The 22,336-nt window shown below is 33.9% G+C and overlaps 1 protein-coding gene across 1 annotated transcript; it reads left to right on the top strand.

Moving 5' to 3' along the window:
• Positions 1–436: 436 nt before the first annotated feature.
• LOC104118240 (C2 domain-containing protein At1g53590-like) lies at positions 437–5,854 on the top strand. Its single transcript, XM_009629445.4, has 12 exons — positions 437–705; positions 808–882; positions 1,454–1,597; positions 2,071–2,166; positions 2,270–2,401; positions 2,858–3,010; positions 3,095–3,136; positions 3,410–3,458; positions 3,735–3,830; positions 3,906–4,095; positions 4,311–4,434; positions 4,663–5,854. The coding sequence occupies exons 1-12, from the start codon at positions 577–579 to the stop codon at positions 5,578–5,580; spliced, it is 2,148 nt and encodes a 715-aa protein (XP_009627740.1). The 5' UTR covers positions 437–576; the 3' UTR covers positions 5,581–5,854.
• Positions 5,855–22,336: the final 16,482 nt, after the last annotated feature.

Genomic DNA, 22,336 nt, shown 5'->3' with positions numbered 1-22,336 from the left:
TAGTATCCACTACTCTTGACTCTTTCTCGGACACGTAACAGTCGTGGGAACCCACAAATTGCTAAAATCTCAAGTCGACACTTAAGATAAGAATAATAATTAAAGTAAAAAAACTCAGAACCGAAAACTTCAAAAACACGAATCTCCAGTACTCTCTCATTCCCACAGCAAACCCGCAATCCAAGTCTCTCGCCATGTTCTGAAATCCTTATTAATGTACTTAACCCGAATATTAAACCCGGTTTGACATGTTCAACTGCTTTCAAAATCAGTTACATTACATATAAAGTAATATGCTTACGTGTACCCTCTACATACTTACGTGTTAAACATGCGAAATAAATGTTTAAACTACTTCTGTAATTAATAATTATTAATTAATTAATGCAGTTAAAAAGGGTAAGGGGGACTTTGATGTCATAATTTGGTGGTTGGTTTTTGTGAAGATATTTTCAAGATTTTGCGGTGTTAAAGAAATTGGATCATGTGTTTCACGTTAATGGGTATTATCATCATTCTGAATCAGTAACTGTAACAACAAAGGAGTTTTTTTTTTTTTTTTGGAAGGATTCAGAAATGACAAGTATAACGGAGGCTACAATGATACATCATGTGGCTATTGTGTTAATTCTACTATGGTTGCTTAATTCTTTCGATTATAGCCACCCTTTGGCGTACTTCCTTTCCCTCATCTACCTTTATCTGGTATGTATAATATTCTTTTTTTTTTTCATGTTGCTATGTGATTATTTTGGTTTAACTTTCAATATGGATTAATTAGGCTCTTTTTGTTGTTGGAATTCGAAGGTTCATGAGCAGTATATAACTAGATTACTGAGGAAAGTGCAATTTGAGGAAAAAAGACAGTCGAATCAACGACGAGTAAGTATATTTGGCAGCACAATTAATGACATAATTTTCCTTTTTATTACATAGGACTTTATTAATATTGGTGGGCAAAAGTAGGAAAATATTCCAAGAGGTTCAAAAAGTTTCAGCAAAATGGTCTTTTTGGCTTTACTAGTGAAATTGTTTTCTGGGTTGAAATTTTGTTAATTTTAATATTTCTGCAAAAAGTGCCAAGATTTAGATTTGGTTGAAGGGTCCCATATGGTGTTTATTTTCTTTTGCACTATGATCCTTTATGCAAAACTTCGTCAGAATCTTTAACTCGGTCTCATGATTAGCATCTTTTCAAGCTTACTATGTGGTATTTTGAGACAATACTTATCCTTGTGTTAGAAGGAGAGCCTTGTAGCAACGGTAAAGTTGTTTCCGTGTGAGCTATATATATATGTCACGGGTTCGAGCCGTGGAAGCCACCACTAATGCTTGCATTGGAGTAGACTGTCCCAAGGGTCACACCCTTGGGTGCGACCCTTTTTCGGACCCTACGTGAACGCGGGATATTTCAGTTTTTGTTTAATCTTTTTTTTTGGGTGGCTTTGTTCAGGTGCTTTCTGATTCTGAAACAGTGAGGTGGTTAAACCATGCACTTGAAAAGCTCTGGCCAGTATGTATGGAGGAGATCGTTTCGCAGAAAATTCTCCTCCCTATCATTCCGTGGTTTATGCAGAAATACAAACCTTGGACTGTGGTAAGGGTTCAGACTAATTATACATTTTACTTAAAAGTGGATTTAGTAATTATGTTCTCATCGCTGAATCGTTGCACTTTCGCAATTATGGGTTCAGAACTTTGAACTTAGTACTTGTTCAACTATTAGTGATTTTTCACGTATATCTATGTTCCGTACAAAAAGCACGGGGTTCAGGTGAACCTATTGGAACTACATTGCGTCCGCCTCTACTTCTGCTTGACGGCTAGATTACTTTCTTATATGGGATTCTTATGTACCATGTTAGTATGTGTAAAATGCCATTGTTTTTGCATTTTTCCTCTGTTCAGTGCTTTGGATTGTAGTTGCCTTTTAAGCTTTAATTGCTGGCTACTTTGTTGAATACATCAGTTGTTAATCCTAGTAGCATAATCAGCATTTTTGTAACTTTAATATGAGGATTAATTTGTTCTGCAAGATAACTTGGTAGATGCTTTTCATTTTACCTACAGAAGGACATTGTAGCGCAGCATCTCTACTTAGGAAGAAGCCCACCTATGTTCACAGAAATGAGGGTTCTTCGTGAATCTACAGGGGATGATCATCTCGTATGTAATCTTGACTCAAGAAAGTTATTTTATGCTATCAGTTTGGCTCTGGCGATATCTGTTCTTTATTTGCTAAGTTTAAATTTCTGTACTCGGAGTGCAGGTTTTGGAGCTGGGAATGAATTTTCGTTCTGCTGATGACATGAGTGCGATTCTTGCTGCGAAGCTGAGGAAAAGGTTGGGCTTTGGAATGGTGACAAAGTTGCATCTGTTGGGAATGCATGTCGAAGGAAAGGTAAATTACTATTGCCGTGTGTAACTGGTATTGATGAGAAGAGGGGGGCGAGGGCGGTGGGATTGGTAATAGCAGTTTATATTTCAGAATTCCATTCTCAGATTCATCGGTTTTGAGACCTGCACTAGGTGTTACTGATGTTATGTCAATTTTGGCTGACTACATTTTACTTACAAGTGCTTTGCAAGTCCTACTTCCTTTCGGGCGACAATTAGCTAAGAGTTCATGGATATAGAATTCTATTAATAATGTCGTAAAATAATTCTCTCATGGAAATTTCATAAAATTATCTGGTTGTTGATAGTTTAGCCACTGCAAGGTTAAAATGTTTAGAGCTTTAGTAAGTTTATTTTTATTTCTCAATCTTATGATTTGTTATTGATGTGCTGATGGCCATATTTTATTCCCAGCTTTTGCAAAATAAGAATTTTTGGGGGGCTAAACCTTTCCATGTAGGTCTTGGTTGGGGTCAAGTTCCTGAGAAAGTGGCCGTTTCTTGGTCGTATGCGGGTTTGCTTTGCTGAGCCTCCTTATTTTCAGATGACTGTAAAGCCAATTTTTACACATGGGATTGATGTAACAGAACTTCCTGGAGTTGCCGGATGGCTGGTTAGTTCAATGAGTCTCTCTCTGTGTCTGTGTAATTCGGTTAGCATTTGCACTTCCGCTAAATTTGTTTGTCATCCTTTTCAGGATAATCTTCTTGCTGTTGCATTTGAGCAGACACTAGTCGAGGTGCGGAGCCTTCTCATTTGGGGGTTTTTGTCTTCTTAACTTTATTCCTCTGTCGTGCTTGTAATAGAAGCATTTTTAAGTTGATCTTCTTTATATAGTGACAAGCGTTTTACATTAGACATTTTTGGGTGAGAATTAATAAATCGCTCTGAGTTTTTTATTTCACTTGCTGGAATGCTGTGCATAGTTCACAAAGTGGCACTGTGGTTTCCTTATGCCATAAGAAATCCTTCATAAAGAGCTTTTAGACTAAATCTTCATAAAATTTTGCAGCCCAACATGCTAGTAATTGACATGGAGAAATTTGTATCGCCCCAACCAGGTAACAGACACTTTAGCCTGTCTCTCTCGCTCTTCCTCTTTGCTCTTTGCTCAAGTATAATCAGGTCCATATCGACAAATGAAATCCTTTTCTTTGGGAGAATGGGGTACTTTTCCCCTTTGGTTAAAAGGGTTACGCTTCCCCCCATCCTTTCTTTTGACTTGTGATGAACTTGTTTAGATGGAAATGTATGGGAATAGAGTTGGTTGGGAAGTGATTTCATTAAATAAGTTCTATTTGTGCTACTTAATTCCATATTATCTGTTTTCTTTTCAGACGAAAGCTGGTTTTCTGTCGATGCCAAGGAGCCCATCGCTCATGTTATTTTGGAAGTCCTTGAAGCAGAAAACATGAAGCCAGCAGATTTTAATGGTTAGTCGAAAAGTGTCTTACTGTAATCTGTCAAATAGAGAGGAACATGCTTGACACCTGGAGCTTCATTTTCAGGATTGGCTGATCCATACGTTAAGGGGCGTCTTGGACCATATAGATTCAGGAGCAAGACTCAGAAGAAAACATTAGCTCCACAGTGGCAAGAGGAGTTCAAGATTCCAGTCTGTTCATGGGAATCTCCCAACAATATGCTTAACGTAGAAGTTCGTGACAAAGACCATTTTTCTCAAGATGATACATTGGGGTCTGTTCTCCTCTTTCAATATTTACTGCTGGAACTTAGCTAATAAATAGAAAATTTCTATTGTTACGTGGCTTCTATCACATTCTATTCTTTTTTATTTCAAAAATCTTTTTTTTTGTGTATTCTCTTTCTTGAATGTTATGCAAAATGTGCTTTAGTAAATGTAAATGCTTATGTATGTGCTTTATTTATCTAAACACATTTTTATTTGGCAGAGATTATTCCATCAACGTCTGCGATTATAGGGATGGCCAGAGGCATGATATATGGTTGTCTCTTCAGAACGTTAAAATGGGGAGATTACGTCTTGCCATAACTGTACTTGAAGGCAGCGAAAAGGTATAAACTTTTTTCTTGCGACTTGCGGTGAACAAGTAATTAGACCATCACGAAGCCAAGACTTCTCATGAGATCAATGCTCTTCGCACTTGGAAATGCTTAACTGCAATTTATTCTGTTTCCGGCTAACTCCATTAAGTTAAATGGCCTAATAATAAGTGGGATGCGTATTTTACTAATGAAAGTACAGATGATTGAAAATGTATATGAATATTCAATGATTTTCAGGGTGCAGAGAAGTCATACGAGAGAGCAAAAATGGACCACAAACAGGAGAGAAATTCTGTTGATATGGATGTTGATATGGATACCGCTGAAACGGGCTCCTTATCAACTGATTTGGATAAGCAATCGTCAAAAGTTGCAGATAAATATGAACCGATTAACATAGAAGGGCAGCAGGAGACTGGTATGTGGGCACACCACCCTGGCAGTGAAGTACCACAAGTATGGGAACCGAGAAAGGGAAAGAGTCGAGTTATTGACGGGGAAATCCATGGTTCTGACGCTGATTCAACGGGAAGTTTTAAGTCAAAAACTGGGGGATCTACTCGGGGTGATGAATGCATGCCTGATGAAAGTAATGGAACTAAGAAGCACTCGACGAATCTAATCAACAGGGGTTTTCATAAGATCGGCTCCCTTTTCCACAGAAGTCAAAGAAATGAGGAGAAGTCTGGAAATCTTGGAGAGCCTGTTCCATCTCCGCATGCTAATCTAAAGGCAGTGAACGCAAAGGAAATCGGGGTGAAGTTTATAATGGATGACTCGGTTTCAAGAACTCCTAGAGAAGATGGTACAGAGAGTAATGAGGGAAATGGTCAAGGTAGCGCCAAAAAGGGCAAAGTCAAAGAGAGGGCGAAGAATATTCTAAAAATTGCAGTTTCTCGGAAGTCATCACGAAAATCTAAAGGTGAGTCAGAATCAACAGCGTCAGAGAGAGATCTCTCCGTGGAATCTGATTCCTCTGATGATGACTATTCGCTATCAGTTGGCTCACCTCTAGTTGATGGCCGTTCAGTGAGCAGCCGTTTGATAGACAGCACTGGCGTTGAGAATTCCAACGACAGCACAATGAAGAGCAGTGGATCGGTAGACACAGAAAGCACGAAAGAAGTAGTTCATACTGGTTCTGAGGGCTTATGAGAAAACTATGAATTCAGTCAGTCCTCTGAGTTGTGTTACTGAATATGTTTTTTTGGTACAGACTCCTTCAAGCTGAGTTATCGTTACACCATTTTACTTGTACATGCTGATATGTCCTTATTATAGTTTCATGTTGGCTTCTTTTTGTACATGTCTATTTTCTTTTTCTGTAAACAGTGACTCTAGTTTTTTTTTTCCTTCAACAATGACTGTAGTTCACTAATTTGAAAAGTGTTCGTTCTTTTTATAAAGTTTATGCGATTTATAGCGCGAATACGAGAGTATTATGATAGTGATCTACTATGTTGTTCGGACTTTTCGAAAATGCCGATGGGTGTGTATCGGATCCTCCAAAAGCAGTGGATTTTTGGAGGATCCGACATGAGTGCTGCAGATGTCCTGGAAAGTCGGGGCAACATAGATCCACAAGGACTATTCATAGAGCTTAAATTCACCGGTTTCTTTGCACACAGAAATCTTCAAACCATGCTCTTCCACTGGAATAATACAATCAATATCATTTTCAGAATAATATTCACTTGAGACTCTTCACATGGTATCAGAGCCAAATTCATCAATCCCTATTATTGTGCTTCGTAATATTGGGATACGATTGCTGAGAGGGTCAAGTCCTCCCATTAATTTGTAACTTTTAAGGTTAAATTATTTTGATATAATGTAAATATCGAGTGTTACGATAAAAATTGTCGCCTTGTCACCCTATGACATCCTTAAACATACACCATTTGATGTCTTGGCAGGCCAAACAGTAAACAGACTTATTGATAAAACAAATCATTTTGCTCTTTTGATGCGGAGCTCAATAATATTGTTGTCTTCTAACATTCACAGAAAAGAAGTATATAATTTGTTAAAAATCGGGGATATTCAAGAGAATCTATGCTTCTTTCCCTATTCTTAAAATAGTTGTTTGGTCTTTCCTTTTAAAAATAGAGAATCTATGCTTCTTTCCATATTCTAAAAATAGTTACTTGGTCTTTTCTTTTAAAAATAGCACCGTAAAAACTTAGGAGCCTATAAAAATTATGAAGTCTTAGTGTCTTACTATATATTAAATTGTTGAAGGGGAGCCTTGAAGCAACCATAAAGTTGATTTCGTGTGATTTAAATGACACGAGTTCGAGCAGTTGAAGCAGCCACTAATTCTTGTATTAGGGTATAGGCTTTCTGCTTGTATAAATGCGATATGATTGGTGCACCGAACTACTTTTTAAAACTATTACATTGTTGCTGGGCTTCATTGAAGATTTAGCAAATCACGAATCTTCGATTCTTAATTGATTGGTCGTCTGTTTTCATAACACGAGGGTGATAGAAATTTGAACGTGTGATACTGAGTTGTCTTTTAGTACCGAAAAAAATATATAGATAATCATATAATTGCTTTGTTCAGTTGTCCTCAGTCAAGAATCAGGGGAGGACCTTGTAAATAATTCTATTAGCACATGCACACATTATTTGCACTAATCTACATGTCAACTTAGATATATTCAATAAACAAGATGCACTTACAGGAGAAGTTATCTGTCTTGATGCTGAGATCCAATAATTCTCTTTTAATTTCTTTAATGACAACAATACCAACAAATTTGTTACACTTCAATATTTGGTTGCCAAATTAACAGATGTCGTGTGTTATCTTCCGTATTTAAAATAATGAGTTCAGTTGTACCCGTCCGTCATACTTCAAAGGTACAGTACTATGGTGCATATCCCCTTTGCCAGCTAGTCATGTCATTGTGATCGGGACTAGGTGAAGATGACGAGTACCCCATATCCATTAAGCTAAAATTTAGATAACGTGGTGCTAAGCTATATATCCTCGATCAGTGCCCATATCTAAGTTTGGACCTCCAGCATGATAATTAATGATATATAATAATTGATATAATTGCCAACGCCACTCCATTTTCTTTAAGAAATTATTTGGGTACGTTGTATCTGAGGATAATATTGTTTGATAAAGGTGTATGTAATATGGCTATTAATTTCACTTATTTTTAAGTGGGGGTCAAGTCTTCATGACATTTGCCATGACATAATATCCACTATAACAAAATTTGTGGACCAAGTTTTCATGACATTTGCCATGACATAATATCCACTATTAGGCCAAGGATTTCTTGCTATAAATAGAGGAGCTTCTCCTCGTTTGTAAACACATCAATTCAAGAGTTTTTCACTCTTGTCTTTCTTTCTCCTCCTTTAGTAATTGAGAGTATTTTGTAAGAGAGTTGAGTGTTGGGAAACACTTGTGTGATCCCCTTTCTTTGGAGTGATCTTGTTAGGGTTATTCTCTCGGGGGTATTTGAGATTAATTAGACTATTTACTTTAATTTTGTACGCTCTTTTATACTCTTGTTGCTATAGTGAATTTGCTCTTCTCCGCTTGTGGACGTAGGTCACTCTGACCGAACCACGTTAAATTGATGTCTTCTTTATCTGCTTTAATTGCCGTTATCAACTTGCATTGTCTTTGTTATTGTCATTATAACGTTGTTTGGCTGAATTTCGCACTACTTGATTTCCCGATCCTAACAAATTGGTATCAGAGCCAGATCTAACCAGGTTAGTTTAAATAGCCAAAATGACTCTAATAAAGTCTTATGTTGAGAAATTTGACTGAAGTGCCAACTTCGAAATGTGGCAATTAAGATAGAAGTTATCCTAATTTATGATGGCTTAGATTTGGCACTGTAAGGAACGGAAAAGAAGCAGGATAAAATAACGGACGAGGAGTTTGTCGTCAAAGACAAAAAGGCAAAAGCAAGTATTATTTTAAATCTCTCGAATGAGGTTTTGCGTGAAGTTGCAGTAGAAAGCTCAGCCAAAGGCATATGGGAAAAGCTGAAAATCCTATATATGAAAAGAACAATAGAAAACAGGCTTTTACCTAATACAAAAACTCTACATTTTTCGTATAGCTGGAGGTACCTCTATACTTACACATCTTTATACTTTTGATTCTCTTCTTATGGATTTAAGTAACCGAGATGCTGAAATCAAAGATGAGGATCAAGCTGTGTTATTGCTTGTTTCCTTACCCCCGTCGTTTAAGCATATAAGAGATACTATACTTTATGGAAAGGATAATATCTCTTATAAAGATATCAAATCTATTTTGAAATCAAAAGAACAAATAGATAGAGATATTACTAGAAAAACTGGTGGGAACCAAAGGGAAGGCTTATTCATAAGAGGTAGATCCAATAAGAAAGATTTAAGTAGTGAGATCTAAATAAAGGTCAAAATCCAGATACAGAAATGTCATGTGCAAATATTGTCATAAGAAAGGTCACATTATTTATGAATGCTTTAAATTGAAAAATAAAGAAAAGCATACAAAAAAAAAATGAGCACAAAAATACTGACACTACCGAAGCAAGTGTAGATGCTGATGAGACCGAGGGAATTATTTTTTTAGCAACTAATAATAGTTTCAAATCTAACAATGAGTGGATTTTAGATTCGGGTTGTTCTTATCATATGTGTCCCAATTGAGATTTATTTACCACATATGAATCTATTGGAGGTGGAGTTGTCTTGAGGGGCAACAATGCTGTCTGCAAAGTTATTGAAAAAGGTACAGTCCGAATCAAAATGCACGATGGTCTGGTGAGAACTCTCACTGATGTTAGACATGATCATGACTTGAAAAAAATATTATCTCTTTGGGCACTCTAGAATCTCTTGGGTGCAAGTACACATGTGAATGTAGAGTTCTGAAAGTTTCTCATGGTGCTCTTGTGATCATGAAAGCATGCAGATCTGGTACGTTGTATACTCTATTGGGATCTACTGTTATAGGTGCTGCTGCAGTTTCAATATCAGATAAATCAGATTCTGACATTATCAAATTGTGGCATATGCGATTGGGACATATGAGTGAAACAAGTCTTTCCATCCTCACCAAAAGAGGTCTCTTATGTGGCCAAAGTACCAGAAATATGGAGTTCTATGAACATTGTGTGTTCGGGAAGTAGAAAAGAGTTAGCTTTAAATCTCCAGCGATTCATAGAACAAAAGGTACTTTGGATTACATTCATTCAGATCTTTAGGGTCATTCACGTACCCCATCAAAAGGTGGTGACAGGTATATATTAACTTTCATTGATGATTTTTCAAGAAAAGTTTGGGTTTATTTCCTGAAAAATAAAAGTGATGTTTTCTTAAATTTCAAATAATGAAAAGCTTTGATTGAGAAGCAAACATGAAAACATGTTAAGCGACTTAGAACAGATAATGGCTTGGAATTTTGTATTGATGAATTCGATGAATTTTGCAAGGATGAAGGAATTGCTTGATATCGTACTGTGAGAATGACACCTCAGCAAAATGGTGTGGCAGAAAGGATGAATAGAACTCTTCTGGAAAGGGCTCGTTGCATGATTTCAAATGTTGGGTTGACAAACGCCTTTTGGGCAGAAGCTATCTCTACAGCTTGTTATATTGTCAACCGAGCCCCTTCTGCACCTTTGAACTTTAAGACTCTAGAGAAAATGTGGTCAGGTACTCCTGCTAATTATTCTGATTTAAAGATATTTGGTTGCCATGCATACATGCATGTGAATGATGGAAAATTAAAGCCAATGACTAAAAAGTGCATTTTTCTTGGGTATGCATCTGGAGTGAAAAGATACCGACTATGGTATCTTGATCCAATGGCACCAAAATTTATAATTAGCAGAGATGTAACATTTGATGAATCCTCTATGTTACATTCTAGAAAAGAGTCTTCTAGTTCTTGTAATACAGATAAAGGAAAGAGTACACATAAGCAGGTGGAGGTTGAGATTGGCATTCCGTCTGAGCCAAGTTCATCAACTTTGGAGCAAAATACAGATGAAACTCCTGAAGTTGAGCCAGAAGCTGAAATTCCTGAAGTTGAGATTCTTGAAGTTGAACCAGAAGAAGAGGAGTATTCTATAGCCAAACATAGACCAAAAAGAGAAAGTAAACAACCATTAAGGCTTGGAGATTATGTTGGATTTACTTTTTCAGTTGCACAGGAAACTGAAGAAATTGGAGAAATATCAAAATATTCAGAAGCAGTTTCTGGTGCTGACTTAACCAAGTGGCTGATTGCAATGAATGAAGAAATTGGATCTCTCCACAAGAATGGTACTTGGTCTCTTGTGAAGCCGCCATCAGGAAAAAAAATTGTTGATTGCAAATGAGTCTTCAAGAAAAAGGATGGCATTCCAGGGGTTGAAGATGCGAGGTATAAGGAACGATTAGTTGTAAAGGGCTATAGTTAGGTATGAGGAATTGATTTTAATGATATTTTCTCACATGTTGTTAAACATAGCTCTATTCGTGTCTTGCTTGCCTTAGTTGCCATGTATGATTTGGAAGTAGAACAACTTGATGTTAAGACAACTTTCTTACATGGCAAACTTGAAGAACAAATATACATGCATCAACCCGAAGGATTTGAAATTGAAGGAAAAAAAGATCATGTTTGCTTGTTGAAGAAATCTTTGTACAGATTAAAGTAGTCTCCAAGATAATGGTACAAAAGGTTTGATTCCTTTATGTTGGGTCATGGTTATTTGAGGAGCATGTATGATAGTTGCGTTTAATTTTGGAAGTTAAATGATGGTTCATTTATGTACTTATTGCTTTATGTTGATGACATGCTCATTACTGCTAAGAATTTAACAGAAATTCACAATTTGAAAAGTCAGCTGAAAAGTGAACTTGAGATGAAAGATTTGGGAGCAGCTAAGAAAATCCTTGGCATGGAGATCAAAAGAGATCGAAAAGCCAACATGTTATTTCTGACCCAGAAGAAGTACTTGGAGAAAGTTTTGGAGAGGTTTGGCATGAAAGATGCTAAACCCGTTAGTACCCCTCTTGCTGCTCATTTTAAGTTATCAGTTGCTCAGTCCCCGCAGTCAGAGGAAGAAGAGAGGTACATGACACAGGTTCCTTATTCCAGTGCAGTCGGCAGTATTATGTATGCAATGGTTTGTACACGTCCAGACATTTCACAGCAGTGAGCGTGGTAAGCCGGTATAGGGCTTGCCCTGGTAAAGCACATTAGCAGGCTGTGAAATGGATTCTTATATACTTGCGAGGTACTTCAAACACATGTTTGGAGTTTGGGAGAAATACTAACACTTTGGTTAGTTTTGTAGACTTAGATTATGCAGGTGATCTTGACAAAAGAAGATCACTGATAGGCTATGTATTTTGTATTGGTGGTTGCGCTATTAGTTGAAAAGCTACATTACAATATGTAGTAGCTTTATCTACTACCGAAGCAGAATATTATGGCAGTGACCGAGGCGATCAAAGAAGTTTTATGGTTGAAGGGTCTATTTTCGGAACTCAGTACACACCAAGGTGGCATTACCATTTTCTGTGATAGTCAAAGTGCATTTCACTTGACTAAAGATCAGATGTATCATGAGAGGACGAAGCACATTGATATAAAGTATCATTTCATCTGAGATACCATTGCTGAAGGAAAAGTCTCTGTTCAAGATCAGCACTAGAGACAATCCTACTGACATGTTCACAAAACCTCTTCCAGTGTCCAAGTTCAAGCTTTGCGTGAACTTGATTGGCATCATTGGGGTTGTTGCGGAGAAGGTGGAGCAAATTTACTATATATAAGCCAAAATTAGGCTATGGTGGAGATTTATAATATGGCTATTAATTTCGCTTATTTTCAAGTGGGGGTCAAGTCTTCATGACATTTGCCATAATATAATATCCACTATAACAAAATTTGTGGACCAAATTTTCATGACGTTTGCCATGACATAATATCTACTATTAGGCCAATGATTTCTTGCTATAAATAGAAGAGCTTCTACTCATTTGTAAACACATCAATTCAAGAGCTTTTCACTCTTGTCTTTCTTTCTCCTCCTTTAGTAATTGAGAGTATTTTGTAAGAGAGTTGAGTGTTGGAAAACACTTGTGTGATCCCCTTTCTTTGAAGTGATCTTGTGAGATTATTCTCTCGGGAGTATTTGGGATTAATTAGAGTATTTACTCTAATTTAGTACGCTCTTTTGTACTCTTATTACTATAGTGAATTTGCTCCTCTCCGCTTGTGGACGTAGGTCACTCTGACCGAACCACGTTAAATTGGTGTCTTCTTTATCTTCTTTAATGCCGTTATTATTAACTTGCATTGTCTTTGTTATTGTCATTATAACGTTGTTTGGCTAAATTACGCACTACCTGGTTTTCCGATCCTAACAGTGTATGTAGAATTTTTCGTAAGCGGTGTGAATATTTATATAGAATAAATTTTAAGAATATCATATTAAAAAGAAAACACAGGAATAATTTGCAGAAACTGCTATCCTGCAAAGGAAACTGAGTACTTTTTTCAAAATTAGCATTTTTAGTTGGCTGAAATATATAATTCATTCTCAGAAACTAGGAGTTTTGTTTTCATCTCAAGCGACATATCTATCTTTAGTTCATTAGTTTAGCTTTTATTTTACAGTTTTAAGAGGTTAAAGGTTCAATACTCGCCAACTTTTTTTGTTTTCAAAAAATGGCACAAAACTAAACCTATGCAGAACGAGGTTCTAACCCTCGAATTTCGGTGAACAACCGAGAGGCCTAAGCATTGAACTAAGAAGCCCTAGCGGTTTAATGGAGTCATTTTATTTTTTCATGTAAGTTGGCATTTTGTCATGCATATATAGACGAAGCGGTGTCGGAAAATTTTCTTTTACACCACTTCACGTAAGGTAGATCTGCCCTTGCCCATACATTAGACATGTATATTAAGTAATTTTCTTTATCACCCTCGCGAAGAAAGATAATAATGCATTCTTTTCATATTGTTAATGTCATAGTTTCGGACTACCTAGTACCTGCACTGCTGAAAACCCTATCCACTATTTTAAAATATTTACATTTACACTTTATAGATAAGGGCGTTTATCAAGATGAGAGAAAAAGTTCATGGTTTCTAATATTTTTATTTTTTGTATTTACCTTTTGTTTTCTCTCTATCTATTTTTGCAAAGTTATAATTGGCTTTTGCTCACGGTTGCTACATTTGGATGTCTCCTTGCCGTCCAAAAATGTTTAGATGCAGACTAAGAAAATATGTGACAAGCAGTAATGAAGATATCAACATTAAAAGGTATTCTTAGTGGTTATCTCAGTATAAAATTTGAAATCAAATTTATTCGGTGTTTGGTTGTGGGTATAATTAGCTAACATCAAGATTAAATTTATACAAAAATGGTGAATTTATCTATCCGAAAGTAGAATTATCTATCCCGGTTATATATAATTTCAGGATTAAGTTTGGTTTTAAATCGAACGACCCCTTTAGTACTATAAGCTGATGGATTATCAAAGTAATGAAACAATAATGTAGTATACATGCGTACAATTAAAAAAAGGTATATCTCATTATTAGTAAAGTAAAAGGAAACAACGAATGTACATGGAATCAAAATTCTGAATCTGCTGACAACCATAATATCTCACCTTCTTTTATTGAAGATTTTGAGCCATACTTTCTTGTGATAAAAACCTATTTAAGTGCTTTTCTCTCGTTGACATTGATATCGTATGAGCTACATCCACTACTTAGAAGCATGTGAATCAAGTTCCTTTATTCGATATTATATTTATTTAGAATTAGCACATTTTGTTCATTATTTTTATTATTCAATAATGTTTCATTTTGTATGAGACTCGATCATTTTTAGTGTATCTTATGAAAAACATGCATTTCTGTATTTAAAATCTTTTTGTTTTTAAATTTTTCGTTTACCTTTAATGATATGCGCTTCTAGCCACAGAAATATCATGTCATGCATATTCGCTCCCACGAGATCTAATAAAGATGCTTTTGATACTTTTTTAACTGCAAATTAAACTTAATTAATTAACACCGTCATATAAAATGAAACAAATGAAGTACTAATCAAGGGTTAAGAACATGGCGAGAGTTGCCTTTTATTGATCTTTTTTCCGCACTAATACATCTAAGTTCAAGTACAATTAATGTCTAGCTATAAATTCATAAGAAAGTATATCTTTCTTGTAGATGGTGAAATTGAAGTTAATTACACTTTTGGTAAAAGCTTTAGCCTTGCATTATTAAAGCTGAGGAATTTTGTTCTTGTCCCCAAGAATTATGATCATTTTCCTCTAAGGGAAAAGCAGCATATCCACATTCACACATATCATGGACCTCATGATTATACCAGAAATTCATGTCATCACTAGTGGAAGAGGGAGCAATATCCATCTCTAAATCCATCCAATTCAAATCAAGACCGTCCGATTCGAGAAAATCTTGACTTTTACGTTGACCATCTTCCCACAATTGCCAATCCTCACCGCTATTACTCCCTTGACTATCTTGAAATGAATCGTGACCGTTGATCACCTGCTGATCATCAATCTCAGCCTCGAGAGATCTAATAACACTCGTTAGTCTCTCAATATCGTGGTCATCCTCTACGTCTAATTGCGAATCATCGAGTAATGACATGAGAAGGGCACAATCTATTTGGGAGTGATCAAAGTTGCTCATGTCATTGCACCCATTGATGCATGCCCAATTCTCCATCTCTGGTACCAAAGTTGCCATAGTGCGAAAGAGAGATTAAATTCAAGAATCAAGTCCACTAAATTAAAACTCACAATGGCTCCTAAAGAAAACTTGACCTATAAATAGACAAAGAAACCGTTCAACCCCACAAACTAAATAAATGCTAAAATGCCATCATATCTTATCGAATCCCCCCCCAAAAAAAGGTATTCAAGTGGAACATTTTCACATGGTCAGCTTCTTAGTCACCCCACTAAATAAATCAACAAAAAGAAGTGAGTACTAACCAACCGATAATGTGGTCCAAATTCCACAAGATGAATAATTGAATACAATAATTGATACTATAGTCAATTATTCTGTTAAATGCCTTTGTCAAAGATAACTTGAAACACCTATTCAATGAGATCTTATAAGGAACAATTTATAACTTATAACTTTATATCGAAACAATTATGTATGCAAGAAGTTATCTTCTTTAGGTTCATAGTTTTTAACATTTTCAAACGTATTAATAAGATAAAATCAACACCTTAAAGACATTAAATTTTGTCCATGTTATATTACAATGACTAACACATTTTATCAAGGTCGATGGTCCCACATAACTACCGTGCAAATCATGACAACAGCCACTAATACTTGCATTAGGGTAGGCTGTATACATCAAATTCTTTGGGGGTGTAGTCCTTTTCCGGACCTTGTATGAATACGGATGACTACCGAACTTCCCTTTTTTATATTATTATATTAATTAAAGTGACATGTAACAACATGTAAAGCGTATACTTGTAACCCTAATTTGGTAAATTAGACAACAAAATAAATACTTATCATTCTTGGATGACATATATAGATGGTGTAAAAAAATTTTATATTGAGTATATGATAGGATCAAAAAGTAAAAGAGAGGAACTGACAGAAGATGCAATATCTAAGAAGACATATATGAAGATAAGGTATGATCGAATAGGAAAATTGGTAAGTGGAAAGTGGAATTTATCCCTAGGACCGCTTAATTAATTAAATTGATTAATGCACGTCAATCTTCAACATAATGAGTGATTCTCGGAATATAAGTTATATATGTCAAAGTTCTAGACATGTTTGTGAGTTTTAGTGGCGAGCACCCTCCACTTCCAATCAAGAGGTTGTGAGTTTGAGTCATCCCAAGAGCAAGGTGGGGAGTTCTTGGAGGGAGGGAGCCGAGGGTCTATCGGAAACAGTCTTTCTACCCTAGGATAGGGGTAAAGTCTGCATACACACTACCCTCTCCAAACCCCACTAATGAGATTATACTGGGTTGTTATTGTTGTTCTATACATGTTTGATTTTAAGAATAGCATGTTGGAAGTCTCTGAATTGTGAAGGCATCAAGCACTTAGCTTTTAATAGAATATATTCCCCTTTCTTTTACTAGTTCAGTAAAATAAAAATAATTTTTTCTTTTACTTATCCGGAGGCGGATCTAATATTTGAAGTTTATGGGTTGTTTTAACGATCTCGAGTTATATATATATATATATATATATATATATATATATATATATATATATATATATATATAGATATTTAGTAGATTTCTTAATATAAAATACAGGGTTTAGGTAAAAGTTATTGGGTTCGCGAAAATTCATAGGCTTAAGGCTAAATCCGTCACCGCTATCATGTCAATGGGTTTGGACAAAAGCTACTGGGTTCACAGAAACCCATAGGCTTAAGGCTAAATCTGCCCATATACTTATCCGTTTTAGCTAATCAAGAGAGATTTATTATTTTCTTCTAACTAGTATTAGTACCCGCGCGATACGCGGACACAAATCATGTCAAATTGTGATGTAGGTTGTTTGAATCATGTGCAAATAACCTAAAAATATAAACCTCTCAGATAAAAATTATATAACATTAGATATTAATTATGAAGTAGAATATGAAATTATTGTTCAAATCTCTTAGTGCACAACATATTATTTTTATATATATTTGTAGCAACCTAACCCCTTGATCTTAGTACTTGCATTTCATTTCGCTGTCAATATTAAAGAATACTAAACATATCATGTTGTGATCTGTTTTGTTTGAGCACATTAGATCATATATTATTTTAACAAAATTCTTACTAGCACTTTGTTTTTATCTGAAAGTCAAATATATCTTATTAAGCACATCATTTTTACGCAATTTTTTTTCTTTTTGTTTTTTTCTTATAGTTATTGTATTATTTATTATTTAATATTATTGTAATATCATATAATTTTTTATTAGCTTAATAATTAAATTAATGTCTTGCTTATTATCCTTTTAAGAGTCTTTAATAAATATAAATATTTCATTCTTGAAATTTGGTATATTTTTATGCTTGTATCCTCTTATTTGAATTTTTTTAATCATTTAAATTTATTGTAATATTTTTAAATATAATTTAATTTTTAAATTTATTTATTTTTTAATTAATTTAATGTATAAGTATCCTCACACTACCTCTATTTTCTTTTATACATTCTCTTCCCGACTATAAATTTTAATTAGCTTTTATATTAATGTTTTACCTATAACCAAAATAATATCATATTTTATTTTAAATTTTAAATTTGAATTAGTATAAAATATTAATACATAAGTTTATTTGATGATTATGTTCCAAATGTATTGAGTTCTCTTATAATTATTTTTTATTAGATGCAGTTAAATTTTCTTTCTTTTTTAGCTTTAAGATAAAAATTTAATTTTTAATTTTCATTAGTAAAATTACCAATATTAGAAATTTATTTGTATTTTTAAAATTTTATTTTAATCATAGAAAAATAATTTCTTAATTGTTTGAACATATTATATGTATGTAGTAATATTTTTACTGTCATTTTATTTCTTTCTGTAATATTTTCAAAAATAAAATAATTATGAAATAAAGAAATCTCATCTCAAATTCAAATAAGTTAGCAGGAATAATAATTCTTTAAATTCCAAAGCTTTCCAATTTATCAATTAGCTTCGCAACCTGCAATAAACTATCAAAGTATCGTGTAATTATTATTATTAAGCACGATTTCTGTCTAGGTCGTACGACCCGATCCAGAGTGTCATGTACACTGCCGAAGGATGTGCGGCCCTATCCATAGATGCATCTATCCTGCCGAGGCGTTCGGCCCGCTCCACAAGAAAGGAGGACATTTTCTTATGTACCTCCGAAAAGAGAGTATATTTATTATAAGATAAATTTGGGAGGAAGAACAATTTCTCTTAATAATTAATTAATTTAAATAGAAAAAATCTAGCATATGAGAATTCCATCCTTTAATATTTTTATCTAACAATTCACAATATTGTGATGACCCAAAATATTATATTTAAAGTTAATAATTAATTCTGTGTTTTAAAACCTCAAAAAGTACTATTTATTATTACTCGACTTGCGTGCATAGTTCGTAAAATTTTCTGAAAAGTTTTTAGGTAAAAAATGGATTAAAATGTGAATTAGAGCTTTGAAACTCAACTGAGTTGACTTTGGTCAACATTTTGAGCAAACAGACTCGGATCAGTATTTTGACAGTTCTGGTAGGTCTGTATCATGATTTGGGACTTGGGGTATGTCCGAAAATAAATTCCGAGGTCCCTAGCCCGAGATATGAAATTTTGATAAAAATTTAAAAGTTTAAGTTCAAATATTGATCGGATGTCGAATTATGTACAAACGACCCCAGAATAAAATTTTGATCATTCCAACAGCTCTGTATGGTGATTTTGGACTTAGAAGCGTGATCAAAATTTTATTTTGAAGTCCGTAGTGAAATTAAACTTGAAATGGCTAAAATAGGAATTGAAGTTTGGAAGTTTGACCGGAGAGTTGACTTTTTGATATCGGGGTCGGAATCCAGTTTTGAAAATTTTTACAGCTTCGTAATGAAATTTTATGACTTGTGTGCAAAATTTGAGGTCAATCGGACTTGCTTTGATAGGTTTCGATAACGAATGTAGAAGTTGAAAATTCTTGAGTTTCATTAAGTTTGAATTGGGGTGTGATTTATGATATTAGCATTGTTTGATTTGATTTGAGGTTTCAAATAAGTTCGTATAATGTTTTAGGGCTTGTTGGTGTATTGGGTTGAGGTCCCGAGGGCCTCGGGTGAGTTTCGGATGGTTAACAGATAAAAAATAGGACTTAGCTGCTCAAAAGCTGCTGCAATTGTTCTGCTGGAAATACTGTCAAAATCGGGCTGCCTGTCAAAATCGGGCTCCCTGTCAAAATCGAACTCCCTGTCAAAATCGGGCTGCCTGTCAAAATCGGACTCCCTGTCAAAATCGGACTCCCTGTCAAAATCGAACTCCCTGTCAAAAGCGGGCTCCCTGTCAAAATCATGCTCTCTAACAAATCGGACTCCCTGACAGATCTGTAAGTTATAAAAACAGGGAACTTCGTCCCGTTGGCCATTTATGACGAATTGGAGCTTAAGAAGAGGCGATTTTGATATATTTTCAAGTAAAAATATCGGCGTAAGTGATTCTAACTAGGATTTGGTCAATATACACGAATATATCATTGTTTTCACCATTTAATTAGTATTTTGAGATAGAAATTTGAGAAACTTTTAGAAATCTCATAGAAACGAATTTTTGAGATTTCGGTGTCGATCAGGAGTCGGATTTGAATGAAACTGGTATGGTTCGACTCGTAATTGAATGGGTTGTCAGATTTTTTGAGTTTCACTGGATTTCGAGATGTGGGCCCTACGGACGATGTTTGAGCTAATTTCGGATTTTATTGAAAAATATAGTATTTTCTTATGAAATTGATTCCTATAATTCTTGTTGACTGTATCGAATTAATTATGACTAGATACGAGTTGATCGGATTCAAAAAATTGAGGAAAAGACATAATACTTGGTTAAATTGGAGCAAGTCGATGTAAGTGACTTGTCTAACCTTGTGTGGGGGGGAATTTTTCCTGGGATTGGTATTGATGTGATTATTGAAATATGTTAAAAGTCGTGTACACGAGGTGACGAGTGTGTACACGGGCTAAATGTGAAAGATTATATTTTTAAATTGTGTAGATCACTGTAGCTCATTTATTAAATTATTTTATCTTATTATATTCTTCATCATTGATCTGAAATATATACCTTAAATTTGTTTGACCTTTTCCTGCTAATATTTTTACCTGTTTAGTTGAAACTTGGTTTCTTTTATTCTGTGCATTATTCGAAGGCTGATTTTTTTTACATTAAATATTATTAATATGAAGTATTTGATATTTTAAATTTGATATTGAAGCAACGTATTAAAGATTTTGAAATATTATTTTCCTGAATTATTTATTCCTGAATATTTTTGTAAGCTTTTCGTACTCATTGTGATGGAGCCGTGAGCTCTTTATTGTGGAAAAATATTATTGATGATTTATTTTGGCATGAACTATGAGCTCTTTATTGTGGAAAAATATTATTTTTGAATTATTTTTGCAAGTTAAATTATTTGAGCACTTGATGTGCAAATTGTGATATATTGTGATATTGATACGCATGCGGTGGTATAAGGTCTGGGTATTGAAACGCATGTGGTGATATAAGGGTGGCTTGATATGCGTGGGTAGTAGGAAAAATTACTAGAAGTCATGCGGTGTGATAAGGATGGCCTAAACGTGGGATACTATTTCGGAAAAAATAGTTTCTTTAAAAATAAATTGTGAAGGCTCCCGCGGTGAGATAAAGAAATGAGATATTGTGAATTTATTTATGATTTGGGACTACGGGGCGGTACTTCAGGAGTGCCCTTGTTGATATTGATTTATGGCGGCAATTGCCTTTGCATGTGGATTTTTATTAGCTTGTTTGAATTTAATATCTATTTCTACCACACTCATTCTAATATAATATAGATAAAAATTTAAAAACTTTCTCAAATTCAAATAATTTTTATTATTCTATTTTCTAAATTTGACCGCATTTTAAAAAAAATTATGTTATGCTTTCAAACTTAAAGTAACTGCACTCAATTCAAATATTAATCGTAAAAAAAGTATTTTCTTAATTTTTTATTAATAATTATATCTGAATGTTGTAGTTATATTTACGTATAAATTGCCCGATTTATCTATATTAATATGACTTTATTATTCTTGTTATTAAAATATTTTTTACTGATTATTTTATTTTTACCTTATAAGTAATTTATATACTTTATGTAAGATCTTATTTTGCTGCTTGAATTTATTTAATTTTTAAACTCAATAAATCTTTAATATCTTAAGTAAATTTTAGTTTTATTTTATACTTTAACTTATTCCAAAGTACAAATAGTCATAGGTTATCTCAATTTACGTCTTTCTATACTTTTTATTTTCTTCTATTATAATTTTTAATTAATATTTTACCTCCATATTTCTAGCTAATATAGAAAATAATCTATGGGTGGATCAATATGTAGATATAAATATAGATATAGATACAGATACAAATATACTTATAAATATAAATATAAATAAAGATATATAGATTAGATTTGTCTAAGATCTATTTAGATTAAGTATAAGATTCATTAAACTACTTTCAATAATTATGTTTCCATTTATAATTTTTAATTATTAATGTTGTCCTAAAATTCCAAGTGTCTTCATTTTAGCTTGCCACTTGTCTTAATTTCATGCTTCACTACCCTCCTTTTAATATAATATAGATAGATACAGATTTTTATTTTTTCTATTATAATTTTTAATTAATTTTTACCTCCATATTTCTAGCTAATATAGAAAACAATCTATGGGTGGATCAATATATAGATATAAATATAGATATATATACAAATATACTTATAAATATAAATATAAATATAGATAAATAGATTAGATTTGTTTAAGATCTATTTAGATTAAGCATAATATAACTAGTATTAGTACCCCGCGCGGATGCGCGGACACTAACCATGTTAAATATTTGAGTTATTTGGCTTATATGTAAATAATCTTAAAATTTAAACATTCTCGATAAATATAGATAATCATTAGATATTAATTAAGAAATACTACATGAAAATGATTAAATATTTCTCAAATCTCCTCGTTATAATTCTATTTTTTTTTTTTGGTACCATTCTCGCCGGTGTCATTAGATCCAAAAAATAGTTAGGAAGCAAAATAATAACTCATATTTATGGCAAAACAATCAAAGGTTGAGACTACGAAGGACTCTTTG

This window comes from Nicotiana tomentosiformis, chromosome 6 (assembly GCF_000390325.3).
Source record: "Nicotiana tomentosiformis chromosome 6, ASM39032v3, whole genome shotgun sequence".
NCBI classification, from domain to species: Eukaryota; Viridiplantae; Streptophyta; class Magnoliopsida; order Solanales; family Solanaceae; genus Nicotiana; species Nicotiana tomentosiformis.
The sequence above is the reverse complement of the archived record's forward strand: the minus strand, read 5'-3'. Positions and strand labels throughout refer to the sequence as shown.

Bases quoted from the DNA above. Each gene is read 5' to 3' on its own strand.
- LOC104118240 (XM_009629445.4), top strand. From the start codon at position 577: ATGACAAGTATAACGGAGGCTACAATGATACATCATGTGGCTATTGTG. The intron at 883-1,453 runs GTAAGTATATTT...GGCTTTGTTCAG, and splicing joins GACAGTCGAATCAACGACGA to GTGCTTTCTGATTCTGAAAC. The intron at 1,598-2,070 runs GTAAGGGTTCAG...TTTTACCTACAG, and splicing joins AATACAAACCTTGGACTGTG to AAGGACATTGTAGCGCAGCA.